The sequence below is a fragment of the Astyanax mexicanus genome, chromosome 19 (genome assembly GCF_023375975.1).
Source record: "Astyanax mexicanus isolate ESR-SI-001 chromosome 19, AstMex3_surface, whole genome shotgun sequence".
NCBI classification, from domain to species: Eukaryota; Metazoa; Chordata; class Actinopteri; order Characiformes; family Acestrorhamphidae; genus Astyanax; species Astyanax mexicanus.
In genome coordinates, this window is record NC_064426.1 from 6135559 (window position 1) to 6158921 (window position 23363).

Consider the following 23363-nt stretch of genomic DNA (forward strand, 5'->3'; position numbering starts at 1 on the left):
CTCCCTCTCTCTCTCTCTCTCAGAACCTCTCTCTCTCGCTCTCAGCTCCGACACTCTACAGTCTGACATCGTAAACTTAACGCACAGCTCCGGCGTTCCGAGGAACACGTGCAGCGCTCCACAAAAGACGGAGGGATGGGAAGAGACTGGGGAAAAAAAAGAAAGAAAAAAAAAACTGCTGCGCTAAATGTTTGCTTCAAAATTCATAAAGCGCATTACTGAGTGAGATGGAGCGTGAAAGGATTCCATCCAGTGAGCACACACACACACACACACACACACGTACATACATACAATCACACACACACACACAGGCTACACTGGCTCTGAGCGCACGGCCCTGGCTGCTGTTTCACTCCCTCATTTAATTGCATGTTTCCATGGATACTGCCACACTGGAAAAATAAATAAATAAATAAAATAAAAAAAGGACAACACACACCATCACCACCTCCACCACAATAACCAGTATAACTGTAAATACAGAAATACCCCAAAAACCATTCATCTACCGCCTGAAAACAGACCAGGATACGTAAATACCGACATTTAAAGAAAAAAAAATGAAGAAAAAAAAAAACAAGTGAATTTATTATTTAGAATGACTTTTAAATATTCAGTACCTACTCTGAATTATTTCGTATTGCTGTTAGGCATTCAGTATCTACTCTGAATTATTAAGCACATATTCTAACTACTATATCTCTACCTACTCTACTTTAAGTATTTTTATTATTATTCAGTACCTTCTGTGAAGTATTCAGTATCTACTTTGAATTATTTACAATAGCTGTTAGGTATACAGTACCTACTCTGAATTATTTATTACTGCTGTAATACTGCTATTCTAACTACCCTACCTCTACCTACTCTACTTTAAGTATTTTATACCTATTGTAAGTCATTATATACTGCTGTGAATATTCAGTACCTACTTTTAAGTATTCAGTACCTTCTGTGAAGTATTCACTATCTACTCTAAATTATTTAGTACTGCTGTTAGGTATTCAGTACCTGCTCTGAATTATTTTGTATTGCTGTTAGGTATTTAGTACTTAATCTGAATTATATAGTACTGCTGTTAAGTATTCAGTACCCACTCTGAATTATTTGGTACTGCTGTTAGGTATTCAGTACCTACCCTAAATTATTTAGTACTGCTGTTAGGTATTCAGTACCTGCTCTGAATTATTTTGTATTGCTGTTAGGTATTTAGTACTTAATCTGAATTATATAGTACTGCTGTTAAGTATTCAGTACCCACTCTGAATTATTTGGTACTGCTGTTAGATATTCAGTACCTACTCTGAATTATTTAGTACTGCTGTTAGGTATTCAGTACCTACCCTAAATTATTTAGTATTGCTGTTAGGTATTCAGTACCTACTCTGAATTATTTATTACTGCTGTTAGATATTCAGTACCTACTCTGAATTATTTAGTATTGCTGTTAGGTATTCAGTACCTATTCTAAATTATTTAGCACCTATTCTGACTACTCTACCTCTTCCTACTCTACTTTAAGTATTTTATACTTATTGTAAGTCATTATATACTGCTGTGAATATTCAGTACCTACTTTTAAGTATTCAGTAACTTCTGTGAAGTATTTAGTATCTACTCTGAATTATTTAGTACTGCTGTTAGCTATCCAGTACCTACTTTGAATTATTTACAATAGCTGTTAGGTATTCAGTGCCTACTCTGAATTATTTAGTATTGCTGTTAGGTATGCAGAAATTACTCTTAATTATTTAGTATTGGTGTTAGCTTTTTTGTATCTACTCTGAATTATTTAGAACGGCTGTTAATCATTCATTATTTACTCTGAATGATTTGGTATTGCTGTTAGGTATGCATTACTTACTCTGAAATATTTAGTATTGCTGTTAGGTATGCAGAAATTACTCTTAATTATTTAGTATTGGTGTTAGCTTTTTTGTATCTACTCTGAATTATTTAGAACGGCTGTTAATCATTCATTATTTACTCTGAATGATTTGGTATTGCTGTTAGGTATGCATTACTTACTCTGAAATATTTAGTATTGCTGGTGGTATTCAGTACCTACTCTGAATTATTAAGTATTGATGTTAGGTATTCAGTACCTACTTTTAATTATGTGCAATAGCTGTTAGGTATCCAGTACCTACTCTGAATTATTTAGTACTGCTGTTAGTCATCCATTATTTACTCTGAATGATTTAAAACTGCAATTAAGTATTTAATACCTACTCTGAATGATTTAGTATTGCTGTTAAGTATTCAGTACCTACTCTGAATGATTTATTATCGCTGTTAGGTATTCAGTACCTACTCTGAATGATTTAGTATCGCTGTTAGGTATTCAGTACCTACTCTAAATTATTTAGTATTGCTGTTAGGTATTCAGTAAATACTCTAAACAATTTAGTGTTGCTGTTAGGTATTCAGTAAATACTCTGAATTATATAGTACTGCTGTTAGGTATTTAGTACTTACTCTTTATTATTAATTAGTATTGGTGTTAGACATTTATTACCTATTCTGAATTATTTAGTACTGCTGATAGGTATTTAGTACCTACTCTGAACGATATCATACTGTCATGTAATATTATACGTGTGGTACGTACTGTTAAGTATACAGTACTATTGTGTACTGAACTGCAGTGAATTATTCAGTACCAACTCTGAATAATTTAGCACCTATTCTGAATTACTCAGTACCTACTTTCAAGTATTTTATACTTATTGTAAGTCATTATACAGTGCTGTAAATGTTTAGTACCTCATTTGAATTATTCAGTACCTTCTGTAAAGTATTTAGTACCTACTCTAAATAGTTTAGTACTTCTGTTCAGTACGTTTTGTGTATATCATTACCCACTGTGCAGTGTTCAGTAACTACTCTGAATTATTCAGTACCTACTGTAAAGTATTTTTTTATACCTTCTGTAAATTATTCTGTAATCCTGTGAAGAGTTTAGTACTAACTGTAAATACTGAAACCCAAAAATGACTAATCCCACGGCCAAAACGAGAGCAGTGAAGCAGGAAGTGGGATTATTTCCACATTCCCATAAATGAAATATTAAAAGAGGCGAGTGAATGGTTGGAAATTAAAGGGGAAGGGCTGTGCGTTTGCGCGAGGGGAAGGAAAGTTTGCTTAGTCACCTAGGAGACTAGTTGTATTTTTAGTCGTGTGGCCTCTGGTGTTGTGCAAACACATTTCTTCCTTTGTAGCAGTTCTCTGCACTCGCTGCCGTTCCGAAGGTAATTTCACATGGAGGCCTTTCCTTTCGCTTGCACATGCAGGCTGGGGTTTTTCGGTCAAGGGAACGGGAGAACGAGAGGGATGGGGGTGTTGGGGGTGTTGGGGAGGGTTGGTCGTGGGGATGGAGACACGGCCTGGACGCTTTGTAGCCTCGATTTAACTGATGCAATTCCAGAGCGAGGACGAGGCAACCTGCCTGCAATACGCTCCGCTTTTCCAGTGTGCCGAGCCACTTGAAACCGCCTGGATTCTCCCCAAGCGGCGGGGGGGCACTCGGTGCCGGCGGGGCCATATTTACTAAAAGTGTAAAATGTTTATAGCCATTAATGATTCACAGTGATCCTGTTTACACCTGGTCACTTTATGTGTCTAGTATCTGGATTATAATTGAATTTTAACCAAATGCATTTATACTAGGTACACTAAGTAGACAAATGTGTCAAAAAGTACCTGAGTAAAAGTAAAATTGCCTATTTTAAAAACTACTTTAAAAATGACAAATTACTCATAAAATCTATTCAATTACAGTAATGTGAGTTGTAACTAATGTAATCAGTTACTTTCCACCTCTGATCATGACCTCAAGAGAGCAATCAATTCACACCAGATCTCCCAAGAATAATATAGCTGAACTAAAACAGTTTAGTGAAAATTACTCCTGACCATTCTGCAGGTCTGATCTGCAGCTACAGGAAACCATTGGTTTGTTTGAGGTTTTTGCTGCTAAAGGAGGGTCAACCAGTTATTAAATCCAAAGGTTCACATATTTGTTCCACCTTCACTGTGAATGTTAACATGTTGTGTTCAATAAAACCATGCAAATATATAATTTTTTGTGTGCTATTAGATTAAGCAGACTGTGTTTGTCTATTGTTGTGACTACAGGCGTTTTCACACCAGCACTATTTGGTCCGGTAAAAACGAACTCTGGTCTTTAGTGCGGTTCGATTGAGCAGGTGTGAAAACAGTAATCGCACTCGGGTGCGGATCAAGAAAAGAAGTTTGATCCTAGCTGGTCTCGGCCCGGTACCAAACGAACTCTGGAGCGTGGTGAGAACGTGATCCGGTCTCGATCCGACCCAGCTATTAAATATAGTCCATTTATTTGAGCTAAACAGCTGATAAGACGCAGTCTAAACTGATATATTAGCCAGATAATGCTAATTACCACAGCTGTGAACAAACACTGTGTCCATGCGCGCTCCGTCTGCGCTGCATTCACTGCTCACAGTGAATTTACACAGTGTTTACTATGTTTACATCTGCGCTGCACGTAGAAACGCTGTGTTTAAAAGAGCAATGTTTCAGCGTTCAGTGTAAAACTACAGTGGCCGAGAAAGCCCAACGCAGTGCAAATTGAAAAGCGCTGCAAAAGCACAAAACACATCCATCAAAATTACAACACAGGCGCAGCAAATAGAAAAACGCGCTGCAAAAAGAAAAACGTGCTGCAAATAGAAAAACGCGCTGAAAATAGAAAAACATGCTGCAAATAGAAAAACATGCTGCAAATAGAAAAACATGCTGCAAATAGAAAAACATGCTGCAAATAGAAAAACGCGCTGCAAATAGAAAAACGCGCTGCAAATAGAAAAACGCGCTGCAAATAGAAAAACGCGCTGCAAATAGAAAAACGCGCTGCAAATAGAAAAACATGCTGCAAATAGAAAAACATGCTGCAAATAGAAAAACGCGCTGCAAATAGAAAAACGCGCTGCAAATAGAACCACAACACAACGGAAGTGAGTCACAACACAACGGAATTTTCCCGGGGGACCTTAAAAGATGCTGTACCAGCTAAGCTGCGTCTTCAGTAACGTCTCGGACTTCACTATGTGTACAAAGGACAATAAGTGGCAAACAAGGCGTTTTGTGAAGCAGAACTTTTAATAATATGCACACAACCGTGGTAATCCCAGGTAATAAACATAACTTACTTTTCAGAAGCTTGTTTGCCACCTATTGTCCTTTGTATACAGCTGGTACAGCATCTTTTAAGGTCCCCTGGGAAAATTCCGTTGTGTTGTGACTCACTTCCGTTGTGTTGTGGTTGTATTTGCAGCGTGTTTTTCTTTTTGCAGCGCGTTTTTCTTTTTGCAGCGCGTTTTTCTATTTGCAGCGCATTTTCTTTTTGCAGCGCATTTTCTTTTTGCAGCGCGTTTTTCTATTTGCAGCGCGTTTTTCTTTTTGCAGCGCATTTTCTTTTTGCAGCGCATTTTCTTTTTGCAGCGCATTTTCTTTTTGCAGCGCGTTTTTCTATTTGCAGCGCGTTTTTCTTTTTGCAGCGCGTTTTTCTATTTGCTGCGCCTGTGTTGTAATTTTGATGGATGTGTTTTGTGCTTTTGCAGCGCTTTTCAATTTGCACTGCGCTGGGCTTTCTCGGCCACCGTAAAAAACACATATATGCGCTGGAACACAGAATCTTCGCTATCTCTCGCTATATTTACTTTTTTTGTATATGTATATTTACTTCCACGCCAGACCACGCTCTGACCAATCACAGGACACAGCCTGCTTGCGTGTTTATTGGTGCGCATTTTGGTGCGTTTACATTTATGCCTGTGTGAAACCAGACTAAACAGAGGGAGAAAACGCTCCAAGTAAACAAACTCATCAACTGATTCGGACCAGAAAAACGAACTACAGGTGTGAAAACGCCCTGAGATGAAGATCAGAACACATTTAATGACCAATTTATGCAGAAATCCAAGTATAATCCCAAAGAGTTAGTAAGACCCAAAACAGGATCATAAAGTTATATTGCTCTATCCACCCTTATTCTCAAACCTTGTGAAAGATGTCACTCAATCTAATATGACGGCCGCGGCTACGGCAAGAACCAAAGACTAAACCATAACCCTGAAACTCCCAGACAAACGGCAGCACCTGTGCGCTCAGCCTCCGAAGAGCTTAGTCATTTAGTCCATCAAGAAGCCCCTTCTTAGCATAATGTCAGGACAATACCCCTGTCACCAAGACACCATCTGCCACCTCGCCGCATTCTGCAAGGGCACGCGCTCATGCAGAGGAGACATGCACCGGAACACAGAGACAAACAGAGCACAAACATTTGATCCTCATTGCTGCATGCACACTGTCAGCTTACCTTACATCCACTGAAATCTTCACTCGACCTGCACAGTCCTGCTTTGCAGAGTTCAGAACTCTACAAAATACATCTCTATCCTTTAGGCACAATACAAGAAGTCCATATAATCCATATATACAGCAGCAACAATGTAAAAAAAAAAAAGCGTGTATTGAGTTTACTGGCTCTGTGTAATTAGAGTTGAGGTGCACATTGAATTCTGACGTGATTTGATCAGCTGTGGTTTTATGTTTTTTTGGATACAATCCGGGTTAGCACCCGAACATCACTTTCAGACAGCTTCCTCTTACAGCGTCCACAGTTAATCCTGTTGGATGTGGTTGGTCCTTCTTGGTGGTATGCTGACATTACCCTGGATACCGTGGCTCTTGATACATCACAAAGACTTGCTGTGTTGGTCACAGATGCACCAGCAGGACGTGCACCAACAATTTATCCTCTTTTGAACTCTGGTATGTCACTCATAATGTTGTTTGCATTGTAATATTTTGAGCAGAACTGAGCTCTTACCCTGCTAATTGAACCAAACTTCACACTCTGCTCTTACTGGTGCAATAATGTGCAATTAATGAAGATTGGCTACCAGGCTGCTCCAATTTAGCCATGAAACCTCCCACACTAAAATGACAGGTGTTTTAGTTCTTTATTACTAATATGTTTAAGTTAGCAATGTTACACAGTGGAACGGTTCATGACTCTTTGAATTTTTTTAAGTTGCAGGCAGATGAATAGAGGTTTTGATTTACCTGTCTTACCAGCATATGTGCAATTCTCCTAAAGAAGTTCCTTAGTCTTCTACATTTATTATTGACTTCCACAGTTCCCCTGAATTGAGGTCACCGGTCTTGTGGTTATTAATTAACTTTAGTTTTTTTTTTAGTTTTTTGTTTTGGATAGTTTCTGTAAAGAGCCATGTTTCCCAGTTCTAGCTGGTGACATATTGTATATCAGGCCTGGTTTGCTAATATATAAACAAAAATCAAATCAGAGACTTTCAGATGCTTAGTGTGCTCAAACCATTTCATATGCTATATTGATGATTTTGATTTTTTTGATTTTTATTAATTTTTATGGATAAAGACGAGTTGGAAAATCATTGTGGAAATATTATTTATTGCTGATTTTGACAAACAAACCCACACAAACATCCAAAGTATACCAGAGGGATAACATAGAAAGGAAAAATATAAAATATGATATTATTTAAGGGGTAAAAACATAACAAACACCCATAAATATAGGTACTAAAATAGGTTTATTTGGTGCAGTGCCAACAGACAGCCACTTTCAGTGAGTATGTGGAAATGTGAAGGACATTTCACAGTTTAAAAAGACACAAAGAACATAAAGGTTCAACATCAATGCAGCCCCCAGGCCAAGAACCACCTTTTTAATATTTATAGATATGCTGCTCACAAAGGTAGGCCTAGCTGATCATAAAATGTCAAACAAACATAAAAAAATCATATAAAAAATAACTACTAAAATAAAATAAAGAAAAATAAATCCACAGCTTTGCAAGTTAGGACACATACAATAAGGTCACAACTAATAACTATATATACAGTCAATTACTATTGTGTTTTTTACACTATAAAGTGCAACATATTATATGGTGCACTATTAAATAATGTCTATTTTCTGGTCTATTTTCATACATATGGTGCATTGCACGACAGTAGTAAGGAACAGGTGTGTCGCCATGTTTTCCTTCTAATTCAGCAGGTCTCGCTCGCCACTAAAGTTAAGTAAAGCTAAGCTAAGTAAACAAAACTGTAACTGCAACTGTAAAAAAAAATAATAATTTGCTTTTAGAGTCGGATGAGCACTGGATGTTAATCTGTTAATGCTAATGATGCTCCAGCCGTGCTAGCCACAGCCTATAGCAGCAGCCAATAGTCTGCTTATAGGGGGGCGCTGAGCGGTCTAGCAGGCTAAGTGCTGGCACTTGATCGGGAGATCGCTGGTTCGAATCTTAGTCATGCAGCTTGCCATCAGCTGCCGGAGCCCTGAGAGAGCACAATTGACCTTGCTCTCTCTGGGTGGGTACAGTAGATGGCACTTTTCCCCTCATCACTCCAAGGGTGATGTGGATCAGCACAAGGCTGCATCTGTGAGCTGATGTATCAGAACCGAGTCACAGCGCTTTCCTCCGAGAAAGCAGCAGTTCAAAAAAGAGACAGAGTCTGACTTCACATGTGTTGAAGGAGGCATGTGCTAGTCTTGATCCTTTTATTTTGGCCCTTTGGAGGAAAATTAGAATTTGGAGGAAATTAGAGGAAATTTGGAGGAAATTAGAAATAAATCTTGAAAAAAAAGAATTTATATTACTTAACCCATTTATAGCTGCAGAAGAAGAAGAAATCTCCCTCTAAAATTGGTTTAAACCTCGAGTAAATTCACCTCTAAAGTGAAAAAGCTAAGGTAAACTGCAGAGCTCGGAGTCATGCTTTGCGACGACGCCTCGCCAAGGTCAAACCTGGAGTCTCTAACTCAATAATCTGTTGGCTCAGATATAATCAGAGAGAGACAAGTAGTTGTTAGAGGTCCCAGCGCACAGGAGAGAATGAGTCAATCCATCCAGTGACAGTACAATTCCACAAGCCCCGATCAGGTTCTCCGCCAAGCCCAGATGACAGGCACCTCCTCGTGATTGGCCATTGAGCAAGATGGGTCGCCAGAGGCTCGGGCTGTGGCGAGAAATGAGTGCAATAAAGTATTTCTGAGATGAAGTTTCTTGTGAAGCTGCAGCGGATTTTAAAAAGAGGAATTATCCCCAGGTTACCCTTATCTGCCGGGTTGGGGTAGATTGGTTGGGTGCATTTATTTTTTTGTGATTACATCTGAACTACAGTATAAGCGTAATAACATTGTTGCGCTAACAGAAATGTAATGGAGAAATAAAATATATATAACGCTTTATTTCCCTTGAACTATCCAACCTCTAGAGTATAGAGCATTAGATCTCAAATAAAGAATAGATGTAGCACGGTATAAAAAACCCTGATCAATAAATCTGCTCCTAATATTTCAGCGTTTCCTTCCTCTGGGTATATTTAGAGCATGTCATGTATACTTTGACTGGAAGTAACAAACGGTGTGGGATGTAGAAGGCATGGGATATACCTAGCAATATTCTTCCGTTTGAAGCCACATAACAGTAATACATTAGTTGTTAACTGTTATTACATGACTGGTATGAGCTGAGAGCTGAAAATATTGTATATTAGGGTTTTAATCCAAGGCCACTATCCATTGGCCACCCTATCACCCTCTTCTGGGTCACTATATGATCACCAATAGCATACTAGGCCTAATATTGTTTAATAATGTTTTACTATAGTGTAATTACAATATTACAATAAACCCTTGTAATACGCTATGAGTCATAACTGTTAACAGGTTGGGTGATATGGCCAAAATGGACCACCAAAGTAAGCCATGTGCTCATGTCAGGGTCACATGGTAGGAATGTAGGTTAGGTAATATTTAACATATAATCAAGAGAAAGATGGATGATCACAAGCCATCAAAACAAGCTGAACTGCTTGAATTTTTGCACCAGGAGTGATTAGCATAAAGTTATCCAAAAGCAGTGTGTAAGACTGGTGGAGGAGAACATGGTTCCAAGATGCATTAAAAAAAAAACTGTGATTAAAAGCCAGAGTTTTTCCACCAAATATTAATTTCTGATCTCTTAAAACTTGAATATGAATATGAACTTGTTTTTTTTTTTGCATTATTTTAAGGTCTGAAAGCTCTGCATCTTTTTTGTTATTTCAGCATATTATAATATGAACAGTATAACTGTTAACAGGTTTGATGATATGGAATAATGACAGTGCTGAAATGGTGGCAACCAATCAACTATCAGCATATGTCTCACATTTAGTTTTTTTGTATTTGTAGTTTTTCTGCTATTTGCTTCTTTGTTTAGTGCTTAAAAGTCTTGCCTTACATACTACAAATTTGCAATGGTTCTAGATTTGGCTATTGGCCATCATGCAGATCAAAAATGACTTCATCCTCCGTCACTCATTTAGCCACCGCAGAGCTAAGAGATGGAGGCAAACAGAGATGGAGTGGTAACTAATTGGTTTAGCTGATTCCCAAAAGGCACAAACTGCTGGGAATCTGAACAGATTTACTACAAAACATTAAAAACACTCACAGAATCATAATTCCTGAATCATTTCCTGTCAGTGTTCCTTCATGAATTCACTGAACTGAACTAGACTAACAACCCCTGGGCCAACATGTTCAGGTGGGGCTAAAGTGAATGGAACATGAGTTAGGTTGGTTCCATGTTAGTTACTGTAGGTTTATACACATGCTGCATGTAGATGCTGGAAGCCAGTTGGGTTTCCCAATTAGTTCCCATCATTACCATCCATTTTAATCCTTTATAGGTCTCATCTAGGCTTCATTAGCAGTGTTCAGTACGACCCAGCAGGGGACCCTGGTAGGACCCATCACTTGGAACCCATGGGTCAAACTTTCTTGGCCCCACATTGGCGTGTTATCTGGGAAGTCAGCAATGCAGTGAGAACTTCAATCTTGGCCTCAGTCTTTTTATCCGTAAAACAAATAAAATAAAAAAGATGTCAATGTCTTCTTCCATGTTCATGAACAAGACACTTAATCCTTGAATCCTTGACCGTGACACCTGTGGATGTCTCCCGATTGACAGTCTTGTGTCGTAGATTGTATCATCCCGAGCACTGGCGCTGACTTTCTCTTGCTCTAGCAGCAACTAAGTGCTCTTAGTTGATGCGATCAAGGTCACTCCTTTCCGTTTATTCGGCGTTACGAGACCACAGTCGACAGCGGCCCCTCTCCTCGTCTGACTCCTAACAGATGTAAAATGACCCTGACCACCGTGGCCAATAGGAGCGGCGCGAAAGGGCCGAATTGCCTTGTTGACTCAAGCTTTGGAGGTTCTTAAATTGCAGCGGACAGATTGAACATCAGTCCTTGCTGGACGCAATTAGCCACGGAGACACTGCTGTAGAGCCCCAGAAGAACCCAAATGCCCTTCAGAGCTGAGGGATTCAGCGTGAGGTGGGGTGGGGTTTGGTGTGGGAAGGGGGGGGGGGTGGGGGGGACATATCAGGTGTGCCTGTAGGGCCCTGATAAGGCCAATAAAGTCAGCGTGGAAAAAGCACTCCATTCATCCTCAGTAGACTCCGAACGAGCCTTTATCACTGCCTTTAGCGGCCCCTCAGCTCTGTCAATATTCTCCTGACGCCGCTGCCGCCACTGCCGCTGTTTGGCCATATAAAACAAATGATTGGCATCAAAGGCAAACGGCAGTCGGAATGGAGCGAGTCCGCGGAACTGGGGTGTTTAGATGGCGAACAGGCAAACATGCAATGGATCTTTGTTGGTAATGGAGAGAATGAGAGTGAAAGAGTGCACGAGAAGAGAGAGGAAAGACAAGAGGAAGAGGAGGCGGAGACGAAGGCAAAGACGGAGACATAGACAGAGACGGAGATGGTGAGGGAGCTACAGAAGAGAGGTAAAGAAGAGAGAAAGGCAGAGAGAAAGACTGATTCTTACCAGTAGAATACTGATGAGCGCTCTTGCCAGCTGAGATGTGATGTCATTGCAGACTGAAAGCCTCGGCAGGCGGCTGAAAATGACAACAGAAACCTGACGGCAAGCCCTGTCTCCAGGCTTAACTGTCTGCCGCAGCTTACCTCTCCCGGCGCATTAGCATATCAACAAAGGAGAGTCAACAAGGAGTCGAGAGCTGCATGAAATGTCTTAACTTCTGGGAGAAAAAAAAAAAGAAAGGAAAAAAAAAAGACTGTCAAAATGATGCAGAGTCTGGCTAATTTCGACGCCTCTCTAAAAGCCAAAGGCAAAATCCTTTTGTTCTGAAGACGGCAGGTGATACCCCTTTTTTTAATATTACAGTTATTACATATTTCTCGTCATACCACCATTTCAAAGTGGCTGTCACAACGGTAAAAATAGATCATGACATTTTAACCATATCAAAGAGGACGAAAACCAATCAAAACAGGAATATTAGATTTATTTTTTGTCCACCACAACAGCAGCTCCCTGGCTCAGTCATGCAAGGCATGAAATTAATAACATTCAAATCAGTGGGCAAAAGGGAAATGCATTTCTCCAGATCCTCTCTCTCGCGCGCGCTCGCTCGCCCACCCTCCTCTTCCCTCCCCTTCCTCCAGGCACTTCTCTCCAAGACTATCGTTCACAGTGAAAGCTAACAAATGTCTTAATGGCCCTGGCAGGAACACATTAAATGAGAATTTGTTTGCGCACTTCCACCTCCGCTAGCTATCAACGCCGCCACGCCATATAATGCAGTGGCTCTGCATGTTTCTTCCCTCACAAAACTTCCAATTTCGTATTTGACCCCCGTTTCAGAACCTGAAGCTGTCACCTCAGCCAAGAACTGACTGAAAATCGGAATCTGATGTTGCAAGCTTAGATAATAGACCTGGTTTTAGACCACAATAATTTATAGGGGTGACGGACAGTTCTGGTGGAAACAGTTCTGGAGAGTTGAGGTGCACATTGAATTCTGCCGTGATTTGATCAGCCGTGGTTTTATGTTTTTGTTGGATACAACCCCGGTTAGCACCTGAACATCCCTTTCAGACAGCTTCCTCTTACAGCGTCCACAGTTAATCCTGTTGGATGTGGTTGGTCCTTCTTGGTGGTATGCTGACATTACCCTGGATATCGTGGCTCTTGATACATCACAAAGACTTGCTGTCTTGGTCACAGAAGAGCCAGCAAGACGTGCACCAACAATTTGTCCTCTTTTGAACTCTGGTATGTCACCCATAATGTCGTGTGCATTGCAATATTTACCCTGTTAACCGAACGTTCACACTCTGCTCTTGGAGCAGCCACCAGGCTGCTCCAATTTAGCCATGAAACCTCACACACTAAAATGACAGGTGTTTCAGTTTCACTGTTCAACCCCTGTACTTGATTATGCACTAATGTTCGTTAACTATGTTCCAAATGTTCTGAATGTGCTCTTTTGCTACGAAAGAAAAAAGAAGGATGGAGGCAATCTGTGACAGCTGGTTACAGAAGGTGAGTCCATAGAAATATCTGCAATGGGGGTTAAAGCTGGAATGAAGGGATGGACAGATTGATGGACGGATGGATGGATGGATGAATGGATGTATATGGAGCTCCAAATATGGACTGGATGGATGAAGACGCTTCTACTTTCACATTCCAAGTCCCATTATCTCCATGTTCGCCTGTGGAATAGAGAACAAACCAATCAACCAACCAACCAAACATCCAGCCAAACCAACAGACAGACAGACAGACAAACAAACACAGACAGACACACAGCTCAGTTCCCAGCCGAGATAACCAAGAGCATAACCAAGAGCATTTAGATGAGAAATGAACAGCATCCATTATGTATGACAACCTCTAAAGCCTGGTCCAAGTTCAGCCAGTTTCCACTGGATGGCAGTGTCGGTTCGACAAATGCTGAACAGATGGCTCCACAATCAATCTGAACCTCATGTCACCACTTAGTGCAACCTAATTTCCCTGGCACGACTTCGCTGCAGCTACTGAAAGCTCTCACTGTAGAACGCAGGACCTTACGTTTTGAAGGCGAGGCCATTAGGCTTCTTGGCATCCGAACTTCTGGTTGGTGGCCGTCTGCATCTGGCTCTCAAACGTCCGGACGTCTTCTAAAGACATGGCTGGAGCATGAATGGATGAATTCATTAACAAACTCAGGAAATAAACAGAATAACAGACTTGTATATGTTTACACAAGCTCTGAACATGAACTACAGTAACACTGTGTCTATATTCAATGTATATTTACACTAATAAAAATATGTTACCCATGATCTGGACTGATCTATATTAATCTATTCTATTTTCTTGCTGTTTTCCCCAAAATGAAACAGGGTTTTTTTTGTCTAAGTGTCTTTAATCATATATTTAGGTATTTCCCTCAGTCCCATTGCCAAAGAATTGTAAAAAATCAAGCATCTAGCCATGCAGTCTGCCTTTACAAACATTATTACAAACATGAAAGACTGGGTGGAGCTAAAGAGCTTGCTAAACTTTGTAAAAGAATAAAAAGGCTAAAACAAATCAGCTGTTGAAATTGATTTCCTTTTAGATATTCCATCATTAGCTGTGGTTGATTATTATTGAAATGCAGAAACATTTAGAACCAAAGTAACGCGTCATATACTTCACATATATCACACACGTGGTCTAATGTTTTTATCTCCTTCCTTTGATAGTGGTCATCTTTTATGCTTTCAGGATTTGTGTGAAAATCTGATCTGAAGTTTTAGATCAATTTTACATTGCAATCTATAAACATTCCAAATCCACTATAGATTTTTTTGTGTATACAGACTCATTTATAATAAATACAGAATCATCCATTGCCTACTTTCCTCTGCCTCACTCTACATTCATCCTTGTTATTTCACATTAGCACAGTGTGAAACATGACAAGCTTCATCTGTTATTGCAGCTTTTTCAATGTGTTTATTGTGAAAATATACAAATTTAGAAAAACATAAGAGACCGCAAATTGAAAACCTCTGAAATATAATCAAGAGGAAGATGGATGATCACAAACCATCAAACCAAACTAAACTGTTTGATTTTTTGCACCAGGAGTAAAGCAGCATAAAGTTATCCAAAAGCAGTGTGTAAGACTGGTGGAGGAGAACATGATGCCAAGATGCATGAAGAAAACTGTGATTAATAACCAACCAGGGTTATTCCACCAAATATTGATTTCTGAACTCTTAAAACTTTATGAATATGAACTTGTTTTGTTATTTCATCCATTTCTCATTTTCTGCAAATAAATGCTCTAAATGACAATATGTTTATTTGGAATTTGGGAGAAATGTTGTCCGTAGTTTATAGAATAAAACAACAATGTTCATTTTACTCAAACATAAACCTATAAATAGCAAAATCAGAGAAACTGATTCAGAAACTAAATAGGTCTCTTATTTTTTTCCAGAGCTGAATATTGCAATAAAAAACACAGTTCTACTGTTATATGTCTTTAAAGTGACTACTAGGAAAAAAATCCTCCGCTCCAATCTTTCCATCCAGTCTCTGCACATCTTCGAGCAGCAGTGTTCTCTATAGCAATCATAAACAGTGCTGAGCATCTTCCCACCCACTGCTAGAGCTGAATAGCTATGAGCTAATTATTTTTTTACACAACGCTCAAGCAATCCATCTGCGTAGTGCAGAGTCTCGCTGAACTTTACTCCCGCATGCAAAAAAAAAAAAAAAAGCCATTACGCAGACCACAGGAATCTCAGCCATGCCAGAACCCGTGACTCGCCCGGGGAAGCCGTATGAAAGCTGATATACAGGCTCATACTCTCGGGCAAGCAAACAAACAAACACAGCCCATAGCAACCAGGAGGCACAGAGTGTGCCCCTCAGAGCGGCCAATCAGGATGGACCGGAAGGTTGGAGCCCAGCCACGTAAGGGGCAGAGCAAATGTCTGATTTAAATTCGTTTTGATTAGAGTTAAGGGGTGCAATCGAAATTGGACAAGATTGGAATAGGCCAATTTTTGTTCCAAACAGCAATCTGAGCTATTTTTGTGTTTTTTTTTTGGTTTTTTTTTGTCTTGTTGCAGTTGCTGCAATATCAAAAATGAGAAAAAGTTGGGTTTTTTTTGTATTACATTTTATTTTATTGCAGGCCGTACAAAAACAATATTTAACTCAAGATGTTTAGGTCTGGTCAACTAAATTTCCTTTATTAATAAACATCTACTTCTGCTTTTTAAGCATACACCTTCTTCGTTTCACATTCTGAAAAAAGTTGGGACAGTAAAGCTTTTAACACTTCCTATTGTTGCTATTCCTTCTCACAACACTTAAAAGACATTTTAGCACAAAGGAGATCAAGCAACTTAGTGCTAAAGGTGTTTTATTTTTTTTCTTCCTGCAATTTTATTCTTATTTTATGTTTTAAAATTCTCATGTTTTACACATTCTCTATTTCAGGGCTGCAAACAGGTCAGCCAAGTACTCAAAAATGTACAATACTGGTATAAATACGACACTTCGAATACAGTACTGATACCCAAACGATACTTTTTTTGATACTTTTTTCTAAATTGTAACCACAAAATACAAAAAACGATATGTATTATTATACAGCATATTTATTTAACAGCTGACATGAGTAATCTCATTCTCATACAGTCACTATGAGCATGTTTTTTTACAATGAGATCATTACCCATATTTACTATGAGCATGTTTTTTGTGGCAATTTATTAACAACAAAAATCATTACTTATGTTTAAACTACAAATACTTTTCCCACGCATATTGCTTTATGCATTTCAGTTTTAAGAGTAAGAGAAAAAAAAGAGACAGAACGAGTGAAGGACAGCGAGTTAGCAAGAGACAGCGCGAGTGAGAGAGAGACAGCGCGAGTGATAGAAAGGGAGAGAGACAGCGTGAGTGAGAGAGAGGGAGAGAGACAGTGCGAGTGAGAGAGAGACAGTGCGAGTGATAGAAAGGGAGAGAGACAGCATGAGTGAGAGAGAGGGAGAGAGACAGCACGAGTGAGAGAGAGACAGCACGAGTGAGAGAGACAGTGCGAGTGAGAGAGACAGTGCGAGTGATGGGAGAGAGACAGCGTGAGTGAGAGAGAGGGAGAGAGACAGCAAGAGTGAGAGAGACAGTGCGAGTGAGAGAGACAGTGCGAGTGACAGAAAGGGAGAGAGACAGCATGAGTTAGAGAGAGGGAGAGAGACAGCATGAGTGAGAGAGAGACAGCACGAGTGAGAGAGACAGTGCGAGTGAGAGAGACGGTGCGAGTGATAGAAAGGGAGAGAGACAGCATGAGTGAGAGAGAGGGAGAGAGACAGCACGAGTGAGAGAGACAGTGCGAGTGATAGAAAGGGAGAGAGACAGCGTGACTGAGAGACAGACAGCACGAGTGAGAGGGAGAGAGAAAGCGTAAGTGAGAGACATTATTATTATTATTATTATTATTATTATTAATAATTATTTTCTTTGTCATGTCAATCCCTTTATTTGTAATTGCTTGGTTACACTGAAAATAAGTGTTGCCCTTAATGTACTTCTGAGTCTGAATAAAGGTTGATTAATTGATTGATGTTATCATATTTCACAACTTCGCACAACTTAACATCCATGCCAATGTAAAGGAATCATACTAGTATGTGGGCAGTAATGGATACATTGTCTAAAACAGACAAATTCATTTCCATCTATATATGCAGCATAAATGAGCGTTTACACTTGACTTTAATCATTCCTCACATTCCAGCGCTGACGCAGGTGAACCGTCACCTTTAGATCAATTAATTTTAACACCCCTAAAGTCAGGGGTTTAAGAAAGATCACAGAGTGCAGCTGGAGAAGGGGGGGGGCTGCCACATGGCGTTACCGTTTGTGAGGTCAGTGCCATTCCCCTGCTCCTGGCCTCGCAGCTATTTTCAAGCAGCCTGACCTATTTCCTTCTGCCAGCCAGCGCTAGACCTCTGCCCGACACAGGGCCATCTCCAGGCCAAGCAGCCGCGTCACCTCGCGCTCGTAAATATCTGTTGACAAGCCCAAAACAAGCCATAGCTTGGGTCCAGCAGAGTCTTGTGGGAATTCCGTGCAGCAGATTGGAACCCTCTATGTCTTATCTTTGCACAGGTCTGATTGCAGGGAAGAGCGTGCACACATATGCACACACACGCAACTATATTTTTAAAAATCCTTCATATCTTGCCCTTTGCAGTGCTGACATCACAGTGTATTCACCAAGGAAGTGCTAAAGGAGCATTACGACCCTGGATGATGTTTTCTAGATGTTAGCTAGCATTATTCTAACAGTTTGCTAACTGGATGTTAACTCTAGCTGATCTAATCTAGATGTTACCTAATCCAACTGATGTTAAATAGATAGTAACTAATGCAGCTGGATGATTGTTAGATGTTAACTTCAGTATTCTAGCTGATGTTATTTATATGCTACCTAAGAAATGTATCTATAAGTATGTCGTCTAGATGTTACTTAATTTGTTCCAACAGAATGTTTGCTATACAGTCATATGAAAAAGTTTGGGCACCCCTATTAATCTTAATCATTTTTAGTTCTAAATATTTGGGTGTTTGCAACAGCCATTTCAGTTTGATATATCTAATAACTGATGGACACAGTAATATTTCAGGATTGAAATGAGGTTTATTGTACTAACAGAAAATGTGCAATATGCATTAAACCAAAATTTGACCAGTGCAACTACTTTTTACTGACTTACTGAAGCAAAAAATTGGTTTGGTAACCTCATTGAGCTTTAAACTTCATAGCCAGGTGTATCCAATCATGAGAAAAGGTATTTAAGGTGGCCAATTGCAAGTTGTTCTCCTATTTGAATCTCCTCTGAAGAGTGGCATCATGGGCTCATCAAAGCAATCAAAGCAAAAAAAACAAAGATTGTTCAACATAGTTGTTCAGGGGAAGGATACAAAAAGTTGAACTGGTCAGTTTCCACTGTGAGGAACATAGTAAGGAAATGGAAGACCACAGGGACAGTTCTTGTTAAGACCAGAAGTGGCAGGCCAAGAAAAATATCAGAAAGGCAGAGAAGAAGAATGATGAGAACAGTCAAGGACAATCCACAGACCACCTCCAAAGAGCTGCAGCATCATCTTGCTGCAGATGGTGTCACTGTGCATCGGTCAACCATACAGCGCACTTTACACAAGGAGAAGCTGTATGGGAGAGTGATGCGAAAGAAGCCATTTCTGCAAACACGCCACAAGTGATTTTAGCTGATGTTGTCTAGATGTTACAATAAACTGACTCTAGCTAATGTTATCTAGATGTTACTAAGTGACTCTATCTGATGTTGTCTGTTGTTAACTAGTGCACTGTATATCCGAACCATTATATTTGCTGTTTTTAAAAGATAGTCAATGATTCTTCTCCTTATCTGTTGGCATAATGTTTTGGCTAGTGGTTATATACACAACACTGCTACATCCCAACAAACAGTTTGGGCAGTTTTCCAAACAGGGATTGGGCCTAATCCTAGTCCTGGTCCTGTACAGCATTTTGAATGGAGATTTTCCAGTGAAAGGGAAATTGAGTCTAGTACTAGGCTTTAATCCAGTCTGGGAAACTGCTCCTGAATCTTTTAATCACATTCAAACCCTGACTGTTCAATCATGGGCCACCAAGACAGGAGATCATTAATCATTAATGGCGCTTTGACTGCGTGTTTCCTTTATGCAGAAAGCGCCAGACAAAAAAACCTGCTGCGTTCTGCCGACGCGAGTGAGAATTCACAGCCGCTCTCATGACTCAGTGGGTTGTGTTATGGAGTAAATCTGAGCAAAACAAAACAGAAAGAACGAAAAAACAAAAAAAAACCTCTACATCATCCATCTCGCTTCAAGCCCAGACAGATTTCCCTCCCCAACACACAAGCAGCAGACACAGCAGGGTGTGACGTGAGTCAAAGAGAAACGCTAACAGTTTAGCAGGGGATGCGAGTGCCTCTCAGAACAGCCAAGCACTGGATCACGCAGCACCACAGCGAGGCAGCGTGATTTCAACAGAACAGCATGAAAACACGCTCAGGCAGCCTCTAAACCCAATGCCCCAGTCGACAGCAAAACAAACCGTATCTTAATCCTCCCTCTTCCCGGCGAAACATTCCGCTTTCTCGAGCCGCACGAAAGCTGCGGGCTTCCGTCTAAAAAGCGCCACGAACGTCTGACTCATCCACCTGACTGTAATCTGCCACGATGCACGGCCACCAAACGTTACACTCGGCTAAATAAACAAGCGGGACTTACAGTACCACTCGTCCACCCATGCGAAGGCCTGCCGGTGGCCCACCAACAGCACGTCCCTGATAACCTGAGGAAAGACAAAGAGCAGGAATGTGAAGCAATTAAAACAACTGGGATTAAGCACACTATGGTTAGTCAGTGTTGAAATTTGAATTTTAAATTGGAATTTCAATTAAAAAAGCATTTTAAACCATTCTTTTTCCACAGCTCAATACACTGACATATCATTTTTTTTTTTGCTCTATTCCAAGCTAAAGGATGCTGCAACAACTAGGAATGGGTAACGATACTCGAAAAACAGGTCTGGTCTTGATCAGACCCAGCTATCAAATCTACTTCTTTTTAATTGAGCTAAACTGCTGACAAGGCGCAGCTTAATCTCATATATAAGCCATATAATATACTGCTATGAACAAACACTATCTCTGCTGCTCCATGCTGTTAATGTGCAGCGTTCACTGCTCATAGCTGTGCGACAATTTTTAATCCAGCATTCTGTATTAAAGCAGCTTCACACTGCACAGATATTATACACGCTGGGACACAGGATAGTTTTGCTATATTTAAGGCCCTGTCCCACTGCGATTGCGTCTAAATATCCACTAAAGTACGTCCAAATTTCAGTGGATGCAGTTTAGTGGATATTTAGTGGATATTTAGACGCAATATGGACGTAGTTTAGTGGATATTTGGACGGCACCGTCCAAGTGGACGTAGTTTAGACGTTGCTGTCCACTTTAGAAGCAAAAGTGGTTTTGGTACCTCCCAAAATTTTCGGAATAGACGGCGACTAATATGGACGTAATTTAGTGGATATTTAGATGCAGTACGGACATATTTTAGTGGATATTTGTTCTGCTGCTGCACCATCACTGCAAGGAATCTGTGGTCCATGGTTGTGTAGAAGAGAATAGATGTGCTCTCTCTTGTAGCTCCAGAAGAAATGATGATTCACTAGAAAAACAACCATATATATAGTTGGAAGTCGACGTCCAAAAAGTGGAAGTCGACGTCCAAAGAGTGGAAGTCGGCGTCCAACTTCAATTTAGACGGAATATGGACGTAATTTTGGACGCAGCGTGGTCACTCAGTGGACACAGTGTTTTCTGATAAATTTGGACGTACTTTAGTGGATATTTAGACGCAATCGCAGTGGGACAGGGCCTTTACTTTCTTCCTCTTGCACCAGATAGCTCTGACCAATCAGAGGACACAGCCTGCTCGTGTGGTTTATTGGTGTGCATTTTGGGGCGTTTAGTTTTATGCCTGTGTGAAACCAAACCAAACTAAGTCAAAAGAGGATAATAATAATGTATGTAGAAAAACAGATACAGGACTATGGTCTGTAATTATTATAAAGTATTACAAATAACGTATATAAAAAATGGAGCTGAAAATAGATAATATGTGAATATATAAGTGATGGCATAATTGAGCGGCTAAAGTAACTTGCAGTAACAGGGGGTCGGAAATGGTAATGGCGTGATAGTTACAGTCAGAGTAATTAGCGCCCTTAGTAACGCAGTTTATTTCAACACCGTTATTCCAATCACTGTTGTTTTAACACGTAAACACGCAGGCTACAGTCCGATATACTCACCTCTGAAATGCAAAAGAGCTAGCGCAGTTAGTGGCTAATGCTAATCCTGCTCTAGTCTCGGTACTGGAGAAACTTCACTAAAACGCCTTTATAACGCTGTACTTACTGCTGCTTACAACTTACTGACTGGTAGAAAAATTGGTAACACTTTACTTGGATGGTCCATTTGATGGCCTCTTTGATGCTCAACTGACATTCAACTAACATTCAACTACATGTCTATTAAATGCAAATGAACTAAAAGGTGAAAGTAAATGATTCTCTATTGAATATAACCCTACATTCAACTCTAATCCAAATGCTTATCTTAATATTTTAGGATTGGGTTTAGGGTTAGATTTTAAGCTTAGGTTAAGTTTAGGGTAAGGGTTAGGTGTAGGGTTAGATTTTAGGGTTGATTAAGGGTTAAGTTTAGGGTTAGGTGTAGGGTTATGTTCTATTTTGAATCTTTTGCATTCAACATAGGGTTAAGTTAAATGTAATGGACATTCAATTCAGTGTTAGTTGAATGTCAGTTGAGCATCAACAAGGCCATAAAATGGACCATCCAAGTAAAGTGTTACCGATAAATTATACATTTTATAAGGCGCATTGATGATTTTTGGGTAAATGAAAGGATTTTAAGTGTACCTTATAGTGCGAAAAATATGGTAGACTTAAATAAGTATCCAAAAAGTACTGCTCTGCACGATTTTCTCTTCCTCTAAAAAGCTTATTTATTTATTTCCCCTCTCCTTAACCAGAATAAACTGACAGGACAAAACATTTAGCTTGACATTACGGAGAGCGGCCGTGGCTGCCAGCCTTCAAAGCGCTGATCAAAACGCTCCGGGTGACAGAAAAACCACGAGGCGATTCTCGAGGGTCAGCGGCTCTCAAAAGTTTCAAACAAGCTGGGCTGCTTCAAACAGTTCATCCAGAAGCTTTTCCTCCGCATTTGAGGAACTCGGCTGCACTGTCAAAGAGGGGATTTAAATGCTCTAAACACAGCCGGTGCGGAAAAGCGAATGGGCAGTCATCAATCACCCCGGTCGCTCGGGTGGTCGGGAGGCTGCATGGGAATGGCGTCTTTACCTTTGCCACCCAGCTGGTGTGCAGCGGCCCGACAGCGATTACGCTCAGAGACAGTGGCGCTCGTAAATACGGTCTGCCAACCTGCGAAAGTGGTGGCGTGAAAGGCGGCGGGCTCTGGGGAAACATTTAGTGTGCTAACAGAACCCTCGAGCATTCGCAGATTAGAGTGCTGGCTCTTTATGCAACCGCTGATGCACTGCTTAATGGGTGTATGTTATGAAACTCATCACCCTTTCATATCACAGCTGTGATAAACAGACATATTTTGAGGAGTTCTGATTGCAAGCGTTACATTTGGCACTACTTGTGGAGTGTGGAGTCTTCTGAAATGCATGCTTATATTGTTATAATCATGTTTAAGGGCCTTTAACGTTTGGAAAACCAAAAAAAAAATGTTGCTCACTTTAAGTAAAGAGCACATGATGCAGTATGTAAATTACTGGCATTTACTAATAACTCCCCAATTCTTACAGCTCA

The 23363-nt window shown here is 40.1% G+C and overlaps 1 protein-coding gene across 1 annotated transcript in view; it reads right to left on the bottom strand.

The window, feature by feature from the left end:
• Positions 1-13695: 13695 nt before the first annotated feature.
• The window catches only part of LOC103031366 (cytoplasmic phosphatidylinositol transfer protein 1), a 28437-nt gene continuing 18769 nt past the window's right edge, over positions 13696-23363 (bottom strand). The window contains exons 9-10 of the mRNA XM_049467925.1: positions 20216-20279; positions 13696-14079 (exon numbers count right to left, since the gene is read on the bottom strand). Of these exons, the coding sequence (XP_049323882.1) occupies positions 13997-14079; positions 20216-20279 (147 nt within the window). The 3' untranslated portion in view covers positions 13696-13996. The remainder of the gene's footprint in view (positions 14080-20215; positions 20280-23363) is intronic.